The 10,784-nt window shown below is 37.5% G+C and overlaps 1 protein-coding gene and 1 pseudogene across 1 annotated transcript; both read right to left on the bottom strand.

Moving 5' to 3' along the window:
- Positions 1 to 2,077: 2,077 nt before the first annotated feature.
- Positions 2,078 to 3,015, bottom strand: LOC130728468 (probable O-methyltransferase 3; annotated as a pseudogene).
- Positions 3,016 to 6,259: 3,244 nt separating this feature from the next.
- LOC130733908 (trans-resveratrol di-O-methyltransferase-like) lies at positions 6,260 to 9,638 on the bottom strand. The gene is made up of 2 exons (XM_057586197.1): positions 8,807 to 9,638; positions 6,260 to 8,629 (listed from the first exon to the last, which is right to left on the bottom strand). The coding sequence occupies exons 1-2, from the start codon at positions 9,575 to 9,577 to the stop codon at positions 8,327 to 8,329; spliced, it is 1,074 nt and encodes a 357-aa protein (XP_057442180.1). The 5' UTR covers positions 9,578 to 9,638; the 3' UTR covers positions 6,260 to 8,326.
- Between the last annotated feature and the right edge of the window lie 1,146 nt (positions 9,639 to 10,784).

Genomic DNA, 10,784 nt, shown 5'->3' on the forward strand with positions numbered 1-10,784 from the left:
TGTACTCAATCTCATACCCATTTAGCGGTTTTTTACCCTACCTATAGTGGGTATTTTTTGCGGGTACCCTATGATTTTGAGACCCATTGTCATCCATAGATTTAGATTTTGGAAAATATGGATAGCTTCCTGTAATGACATTGAATTGTCTAAAGGTGGAGAGCTTCGAGTTGCTACCCACGTGAGTATAGAGACAGGTACATGTAATTTTTAAAAACGCGGGTATGGAGATGGTACTATAGTACCTACCCATTGTCATCCCTACTTTGTTGGAATAAACACAATAAAGTTATACTTTATGATATATCTTACACAATCCTGATTTGTGCTACTATCACATTATTTTTTTTAAGATTAATATGTTGATAATTCCTTATATCTATGATTTGTGTTATCATCTTCATATTTAAGAAGAATGTGAAACGAGTTCTTCTTGGTCTCAATCGGGCTTAGAAGAGAAGTCTTTATGTTCACTTTACTCATCAATTCTGACTTTTCTATTTCATTCGTTGTTTAATATATTTTTAATAATTAAAGTATTAATTAATGTATCAAATACAATAGACATATTTCCCGTGCAACGCGCGGGTAAAAAACACTAGTTATACATCATTAGGTATATATAAAACAAAAGGTATATATATAACCGTTAGAAAGAGAGACGTTACAAAAAAAAAAAAAACAGAAATAAAGAAATTAAAGGAAAACAAAACAATAAAATAAAATAAAGTAGACATAAACGTAAATGAACAGAAACGTAAAAAGGAATAATGGTTTGGTTTGGTCAATGGTGAAATGAAAGTACTTACTGATAGGTCAAAGTAACGTATGTTTCTTAAAAAAAAAAAGAATTAAAAACTTGAGAATGTTACCTGGAATCAGCCCTCTCTATGATACTATGATATTGGTGCTATCAAGTTTTTGGGTTTGATATTTTGCTTCCGTTTGACATAGTTTGTCACTTCAAGTAATAACATCTCCTTTTTGAAGGCACTGTATCTAATATTGTACATCGTGAGTCTAGATCAATGCAAATGCACAACCTTTTATTTTCAAAAAAATAAATAAAGCAAATGCTTGAATCACATCAGATGCAAATAAGTGAAGTGACGAGAGAGAAGAAGAAAAAAATGACTATGATACAAAATTAACAAGTGATGTTCCTTGCATGATCTTGAGGAGATAAAGGGCACTCGTGCGGATAACGTGTTAGAAATAAAGGAAGGAACTAATATAAGTAAAGAGAAAAGAAGCAAGTAAAGAGAGAAGAAAGCAAAAGAAGAGAGAATAATCAGAATAGTGTGAATGGGGATAGGTTGCTTGATGCAACCTCCTCTATATTTATAGCATTAGACAATGAGTCAAGTATAGAGTACATGGGCTTGGCCCAATGGTCATCCTATTCATAATATATATATATATATATATATATATATATATATATATGAAGTTTTTGAAAGCTTTTCCATACTGATGAACTTTTTCTGCTTGATCCTGTTGCAGATGACATAACTGAAAGTTTAGAATAGATTTAATACTGATCACAGTGATAAGTATTTCACAACCTATTGCTTCTACAGATTATAAGCTTCATTTTATTTATTGATTGAATATATAATTTGACTTTTAAATAAAAATTTAAAAACTATTTTCTGCAATTCAATGTAATTAAATAGAAAATATTTTAAAATCACGGTAGAAACTTGCGGCGGTTAAATTTTTAACCGCCGCAAAACAGAGGCGGAATGAATCACAGACTCTGCGGCGCTTTTAACCGCCGCTATATTCTGCGACGGTTATTCCAACGCTTGGATATAAGCGCCGCAGAACGACCACCAACGCTCGTAACTGCGGCTCTCATATAAACGCCTCATTATACATTTTGCGGCGGTTTGAACCGCCGCAAAATGCTTCCAAAACCGCAGCAAAATTTGTTTTTTTTTTGTAGTGACATATTGATCATTCTCATATGACACATAAATTACAAACATGAAATTGCATGTATACATGAGATTAGAATGTTGATCTCTTCTCATTCACTTTTTCATCGATTATGCTAGCATTTGGCTAGACTTCACTATGGATAGATCTCAATGATAGACCTTAACCCCAAAATAGGAGTTATTTTGTAGTCACTGAAACCAGCAGAAGTAATCAACTTAACCCATTCTTTTCTATTCCTCTCTTTTCCTGTGGACGACACCATCATCACCATATCAAAGAATAATTGTGTTTCAACTGATTTATTGTCTCCCTTCTCTTCCTCCATCACCATGTCTATGATAATAACCTTCCCTTCTTTTCCTTTGCTCTTGATTGCTTCCTTGCATTTCTTCAGTATTTTCAGACATTCCTCGTCAGACTAGTCATGCAATATCCACTGCTTGTAATTCAATTAAAAGCCAACTACATCATTAAAAGGAAACAAAATATTGCTTAGCTATTGATTCATATTATTTTTTTTATAATCAACCAACCATTTATTTTCAATTTAGCTTGTATTTAATTTCCATAAAAATCCAAATCTAGAGGGATATTCCATTATAAATTTATAATTGCATACTTTACCTTCAACAAAATGACATCGGCTTGAGGAATTTCTTAAACATGTCCCCTCCCTCATTTTCAAGGTTTTCACTTCCTTGCAAATCAGCAACAACATGTGGGAGATCAAACACAGTGCACTTCAAATGTGGGAATGATTTAGCATGCCCTTGCCATGGTCCCTACGCCACCCCCAACATCAACCAACGACTCCAATCCGTCGAACATATCCTTGCACTTCTCAATGAACATACCGGCAATCAATCGGGCATCACTTGCCATGGCTTCATTTAATAAGTTGTTAATTTTTGGGTCACGGTTAGCATAATCCCATGGCAACATCCCGTGTGCTGTTACAAAGGGTGTAAGGTCATCATTTTTGAACCAAGTTGACCAATAATGCCACGGCTTTGTCAAAGTTGGATCATTGGTGCAATGCAAATAAGGTAGAATAGTAAAGGGGTGATACATTCATAATAAAATCTAACAGTCACGATCTATTCTTATTTTTTCATATAAAAACATGTTTCTCATAAGATACATTCTCGTGTAGCCTATATAGTTAGATTCATTACATCCATGTAAATTAAATTATTTGGATCAAGTTGAATCAGCCTTTGTACCAGCACCAAATACGGCTTAGAACAAGAACAAATACGGCACTGCAAACTCAATTTGAAAAGAACTATAGATGTCACTCACGTCTCAAATTTGAGACACGCAAGAAATTAAATAATTATATTGATAAATTGAAAGGAATTTAAAATGTTATTTTTGGTTAGAGACAAAAATTTTCAAAGGAGCAATGAAAGTAGACATGACATGACTGTGACCTACTATGCAAATTGATATTTTGTCTTTTTCTCGAAAGGGAGGTTCATGGAAATTGGAAACAAACTAACACAAATTGTGACGGTGGTGGCTACGTGGGATCATGTCGTCATGAGGAAATGTGTTTCTTAGTTGTACATCACTCTTCTCAAGTCTCGTAACAACGTAACAATTGATGTAACGAGTTTTTTATTTCTATTGAACTCAATGTGGATCCACTGTAAAAGTGTTCTGGGAACTTGTAAAGTGGCTAGGATTGGTCCCACATTTCCACAAAGGATAATAGCGAGCCCCACAACGTATGGTTGACTTCCCTCAACCACCCTAGGGAACTAGGGATTAGACACATGTCACGAGAAGCCTGGACCTTAAGATCCCTCTGGCGCCGCAGGAATAGCAGAGGATCCTATGGCTTGGAAGAGTCAAGACGCAGGCCATGCATGACGTCGCATGGCTCAACCCTAGAGCCAAGACAGGTATATAAGGGGGTTCCCTCCCCCTTTGGTAAGGTAACTCATCTCTTCATCTCATTACTCACTTACTCACTCTTGTTCAACCTCTTACTTTGGCATTGGAGTCCCTTGCAGGAGCCCCTCCTGGGACCTTCATCAACCGCTCAACGTTACTGTGCCCCTCACCTTCTTCCTACCCTTGCTTCACGGGTAGTTTGGTCGCTCCCCGATCAATTGGCGCCGTCTGTGGGGAAGAGTCAAGACCGATCATCCCACTAAAACCAAGCATTTTGGTTGAGTCCCAAAGATTCGGAAACTCTACTATCTCGAAACAACAGTGTCAAAGAACTTCCGCTCCATACCACGAGCGATCGGGATGGGGCTCATCCGTACCCAGCCCTGAATCCGCAATCGGGTCACACCGCCTTCATATCCCGAAACTCTCGTAGCTCGAGCTCCACAGTGGACCAAAGCTAGGGGACTACCTGTGAGACACTCCAGCCGGTCACTCTCCGGGTCGATCATGTTGTCTCCTCACCCGACCGATCATGTGAGGACCAACCCCGACCGACCAACCATGTAATTACTTCCGACTCGGAACTCCAACTCTATTAGCTCAAGCTCCACAATTCTTGTGGACCAGAGCTAGGGGACTACTGTTCTAGGAGACGCTCCAGCCGGGAACCCTCGGGTCGATCTTGTTGCCTCCTCACCCCGATCGGTCAACTACGTAATTATGGACCCGCATCACAGGACACAGAGTAAAAGGGGTTTACTTCTAAGCTCACGCCCCACTGAATCATTGGGCCAGAGCTGGGGGACTACTGTTCTGGGAACTTGTAAAGTGGCTAGGATTGGTCCCACATTTCCACAAAGGACAATAGCGGGCCCCACAATGTAGGGTTGACTTCCCTCAACCACCCTAGGGAACTAGGGATTAGACACATGTCACGAGAAGCCTGGACCGTAAGATCCCTCTAGCGCCACAGGAATAGCAGAGGATCCTACGACTGGGAAGAGTCAAGACGTAGGCCATGCATGACGTCGCATGGCTCAACCCTAGAGCCAAGACAGGTATATAAGGGGGTTCCCTCCCCCCTTTGGTAAAGTAACTCATCTCTTCATCTCATTACTCACTTACTCACCCTTGCTCAACCTCTTACTTTGGCATTGGAGTCCCTTGCAGGAGCCCCTCCCGGGACCTTCATCAACCGCTCAACGTTACCGTGCCCCTCACCTTCTTCCTACCCTTGCTTCACGGGTAGTTTGGTCGCTTCCCGATCAAAAGGTCAACATGGCAAAATCATGCTTATTCGTATCACGAGAGTGGGTGCCGGTTAGGGATGGGGTTGGATCCACATAATCAAGAAGAGTTCAGTCGGAGCTAAGTCAATTTATCGGGTACTGGAGCGGTATATAGCTCTGAGTATTTTAAGGGAAGTTTATCAATTGAGTCAAATTTGAAAATTTGGAGTACTTAACAGGGTTAATTTGCTTACTTTGCAAGAATCCAATCTCATCAATATAAGTGTAAAAAGTAAGTCTCATCATCATGTTACTACCTAACAAAGGTTCTAAGAAAAGAGAGAAAGGTAGTTATAGAGAGTGAGAGAATTAGAGTGAATGAAAAACATGATTCACTTTCATTAAGTCAATTGTAGAAATTTACAGATTCTCTGCTCTCAGCTTCTATGATAAGGTAGATAGTTACTTCTCTACTAAAAACTAGTCTATCAAATCAATCACAGACTAGCTGGGTGCTGACTCAATTAACTGAATGCTCACTCAGCTATCTAGCTGCAGGATGGAAGCTATCAACCATGCCCAGCTTGGAAAAGAAGGTGTTGAAGTGTCGCGGAAAGAGTGGTTTTGTAAACAAATCTTCCACATGATCATTTGAGGATAGAGGAAGAAGCTTCAACAATCCAGCTTGCACCTTTTTCCCTAACTATGTGGCAATCAATGTCCAAAAGATTAATTGGGCTTGCTTTATCATTTATCACAATGTTCCAAGTTCTATTCTGCTCCAAGGCTTAAATTTCAGCATTCATTACATCATTCTAGCACCTATGCTTACTGGCTTCTGCATAAGAAGTTGGCTCTACTTCTATTAATAAGGAAAGAAAATATGATCGATGGGAAGGAGAAAGATTGGCATATGTGAGATGGGTTGACATAACATGTGCAGTAGAAGCTTTGGAGGGTAGTGAGGAACAAAGATAATTATGTAAATGAACTAGAACTTTAATTACACGAGTTGATCTCCTTAATGATTGTGGTCCTGTAACTAAATCAACAGGGATGGATGTATTTGTAGGAGGCAACGCAGTATCAGTTGTAATAGCAGGAATTGGACTAAGTAGCAGAATTGAACCTGATGGTATTCCACAGTTTTCATAATCAGATACTATTTGAAGCTTATAACAATGCCATGATTTAATTATTTTTCATCTATAAGGGAAAATCAACTCATGACTAACCACATCATGAGATACAAGAATTTCATGTGTAAACATCAAGAACTACAAATACTTTTGTGCCTTGGATATAGCTAATCAAAGCATATTTTCGAGCTCGTGGATCCAATTTAGTACTCTGCAGTCTGCACAATGCTTTGTGGAAGGATAACACAAGCAACCAAAAACTCTAAATTCTGTCAAATTTGTTGCAGTTCCAATTAGACACTCATATGGTGACATGTCATGAAGAACTTTTAGAGGAATTCTGTTTATCAGAAAGGTTACATGCTGAACAGCATATGACCAATAATTCTTAGGGAAATTAGCTTAAAACAACAAAGCACATGAAACATTAAGCAAATGTTGGTCTTAAGCTCCACTCTTCCATTCTTTTAGGGAGTATGAGTGCAACTCATTAGCTGATTAATGATTCCTTTTGAGGAGTAGAAATCAGGCATCAGAAACACTGCCATTTTCTTACCTGATGACTTTAACCTTTGTATCAAGTTGACTTTCAACTAACTGAACTAAGTTTTGTTATTGAATTGTGCTTCCCTTTTTCTTTGAGTAAAACAATCTAGGTAAGCCTACTACAATCATAAACAACAGTTAAGAAAGTATTCATGATTATGTATAGAAGAGATGGAGTAGGGTCCCCAAATATTAACATGTATCACTTTAAAAATACACTTTGCTTTATTCTTGCTAATTTGAAACATAGGTTTCTTTTGCTTAGCTAAATGGCAGATATCACAAATCAACTTTGCTACCTTTGATAAAATAAAATTGCTTCCTCAAAAGATCAATTATATCTTGACCTATGTGACAAAGCCTATAATGCTATAAGGCTCCAGCGGGTATAACAGTTGCTACAAGTGCTTCAGCATCAGTTTCAGATTTATTCCCTAGTGTAAGTAACTCTTTATGTTTTCTCTAAAAGGTATGGACCATGAACAAGTCTACCTAAACCAATCATCTTCTTGGAGCATACCTCCTTAAAATAACCACCATCATGTGAAAGAACTAGATCATAATTAAGTGTACAAGTCAATTTAGAAATGGAAAGTAGATTGAACTTGATTTGTGGCAGATTAAAAACATCAATTAGCTGAATAAAATAAATTAATTGTATTGTTCCTAAGTAATCTGATATCACAATACTTCCATTTGGAAACTTTACTTTTAATGGATCTATTTTCTTAATTTGACTGAAATGATTCAGTGATGAGTAACAGATATGATCTGTCGCTCTTAAATCCAGAATCCATGATTTTGCACAATTAAATTAAAAAGAAGACAAATACACTGAGTACCTTGTTGTGCTCCTCCAATCTGTTAAGAGGCAAAGATCACATGATTTATTGTTGTTGATGTGCTTGATGAGATTTTTTGTTGTGTAATCTTTTGAAAAAGATTCATGATGCTTTTGTACTGTTCTGGTATGAAAGAATCCTCAGAGGAATTCTTCTGCTAACATTGGCCTTTCATATTGAAGTGCTAGAGAGAAAGCTTTGTTGATATTTGGTAATGGATCCATTACCATGATCTGTGACTTCATTGTGTTGTAATTTTCATTCAATCTACTCAAATTTTATTACAAATCATGACCTCTAAGCATTTAACAAATTTTAATAGTTTCACATCCACAAGGTACTGAACACTTACATTAAAGAATAGGTCTAGAGCACTCTAATTCCTCCCACAGTACCTTATGTTCTATATAGAAACAAAATCCTCTTTATTTTTTCACCCTTACTTCTCAAACCATTAAGCCTTGATCTGTATCATTTTGGTCAGTAACTTTATATGTTTGTGTATGTATTTGACACTAAAGATTCAGCACGAGCAATGCAGGATTAGATTGCTTCATTGTTGAACTATTACTTTACTAAAGATACTTCTATTGTATTTAGGTTGTTTACATTTTTATTTGCTTGGTCCATTTTAATTGACAAAGACACTCTTAGTGTGCATCTATATATCATATAAAAATATCCATACATACACAATCATAATAAACTTTTATTTGCTTAGATTTTACTATGGATAGATCTCAACAACAGACCTTAATCCCAGAACAGGAGATATCTTGTAGTCACTGAATCCAGCAGAGGAAATCAAAATACCCCATTCTTTCATGCTTCTCTCTTTTCCAGTGGTCAACACCATCATCCCCATATCAAAGAGTAATTGTGTTTCAACTGATTTATCATCTCCCTTATCTTCCTCAATAACCATGTCTATGATAATCACTTTCCCTTCTTTGCCTTTGCTCTTTATTGCTTCCTTGCAATTCTTTAGTATTTTTAGACATTCCTCATCACTCCAGTCATGCAATATCCACTGTTTGTCATTCAAGTAAAAGTCATCAGCATTATCAAAAGGAAACTAAACATTGCTTTGCTATTGATTCATATTAAATTTTCTTATAATCAACCACAATAATGTAATTTTTAATTTAACTTCAATATAAACTTAGACAAATCCAAATCTAAGGTGATCTATAATTGGATATTTTACCTTCAGCAAAATGGCATCCGCCGGAGGAATTTCCTTAAACATGTCCCCTCCAATATATTCAAGGTTCTCACTTCCTTGCAAATCAGCAACAACATGTGGGAGATCAAACACAGTGCACTTCAAACGTGGGAATGATTTAGCAATTGCCCTTGCCATGGTCCCTGTGCCTCCCCCAACATCAACCAATGACTCCAATCCATTCAACATATCCTTGCACTTCTCTATAAACACACCGGCAATCAATTGAGCATCACATGCCATGGATTCATTTAATAAGTTATTAACTTTGGGGTCACGGTTAGCATAATCCCATGGCAACATCCCGTGTGCTGTTTCAAAGGGTGTAAGATCATCATTTTTGAACCAAGTTGACAAATGATGCCACGGCTTTTTCAAAATTGGATCATTGGAGCAAAGCAAAAAAGGCAGAATACTGAAGGGGTGACCCTTAAGGAGCAGAATAGAATCATCAGTTAGTGTATACTCCACTTCTAGCTCATTCTCTGTGATATTGTGTTGAGAGAAGAAGCCAGAATGGATCATGACTCGCATCAAGCGAGGGATGTTGCCGGCTTTGGATGAGTGGATTGGTAGTGAAGCAATGAGCTTTGAGAGTGGCATGGGTTTGCCATAGTTGTGAATGATATCTGGAATGCCTAGATCAACTACACATTTAAGGGACATGGAGTTTATGTAGCTCAAAATGTGATTCCATATGTGGCTTTGAGCCCGAAGCAATTTAGCAGCATTCTCTCCATCTTTGAATTCCATAGTTTGCTGCTTGAACTGTTAGCTAGATTATTTGGGTGTATATATATAAGCATTGAACCTCACATTACTTGGGTCTATATAAAAGGGCAGAAAGTACATGTGCAAAAATTTCTTGAAAGCAAGTCAATAGGATGAACCTCTTAGAGATAAATAGATATAATATCCTACGAGATATTCATTTATTATTCTGTGGCATATTCCTTAAAATATTCTGTATTTTTCTTGTTATAAATAATATTGCCTATCTCACACAAATTGTGGTGAGAGTTACCGGGTAATGATATATACACACCTCACTTTCTCTTCCATCTCATTTCCACCTATTTTTCTTTCTATCTCTCTCTGCATTTCCTGTCACATCACAAATCATATCATTCATTTCTCTCTCATTTCTACTTAACCTCATAAGGTGGAGGTGGAATTGGTATGTGAATTAAACATTATTCGAGAGTTACCACCTCTTACATGGTATTAGGTTTAGGTTCCAAACCCTAGTCTCAAACCTCGTGTCGTCACCGTTCTTACCTCTCTTCTTTTTCAATCTTCCAGTCACACAGTCGTCGAAACTTAGGATCTGTGCGACGCCAACAGCCTCGGATCGCGCTCAGCGTTGTCGAAAGCCTCAAATCGCGCATTGTTAGTCTTGATTTTTCGTGATTTATGTGTCGCCGTCATTCATCATTTTCTGCCTCAGGATACGCGCCGTAATATTTTCACGCAACCGACTTTTTCTGCTCAATATCCACATAGTTGACTTTTTCAACCGGAAGTTGACTTTTTTGGTTGTTGGCTTTTTTCAAGAGTTGACTTTTCACATAGAATGGAATCATTCTGCATAGTTGATTTTTTCCAACCTGTTAGACTTTTTCCACATGGTTGACAATGCTACTTCTACTTCTGTGCCTTCTTTTTACCTTAGTGCTCATGATCACGGTGAAGCTCAAACCTAATAATTTCTTTGATGTCAGTTGATAGGAAACTACGCAAAATTTCTCATAGTCAGATTCGTGGAATAGCGATTTAAATGTGGAATAATAGCACACATAAATTGATAACAGGGTTCAGCCAATTATGCCTACGTCTCCGGACTGTTGCAGACCTTTTATTGAAAAGAGTGTGTTTACAAACCCTCATTCTCTCACAAACCCACGACTCAATTACACCTAATAAAATTTCTCACAAACCCACAACCTAATTACACCCAAAA

The sequence above is a fragment of the Lotus japonicus genome, chromosome 1 (assembly GCF_012489685.1).
Source record: "Lotus japonicus ecotype B-129 chromosome 1, LjGifu_v1.2".
Taxonomy (NCBI): Eukaryota; Viridiplantae; Streptophyta; class Magnoliopsida; order Fabales; family Fabaceae; genus Lotus; species Lotus japonicus.

What these genes read in the sequence shown, in the direction of transcription:
- LOC130733908 (XM_057586197.1), bottom strand. Translation starts at nt 9,577, where the DNA reads ATGGAATTCAAAGATGGAGAGAATGCTGCTAAATTGCTTCGGGCTCAA. An exon ending in CGGATGCCATTTTGCTGAAG is followed by an intron (nt 8,630 to 8,806) that starts GTAAAATATCCA and finishes AATGACAAACAG; the next exon opens with TGGATATTGCATGACTGGAG.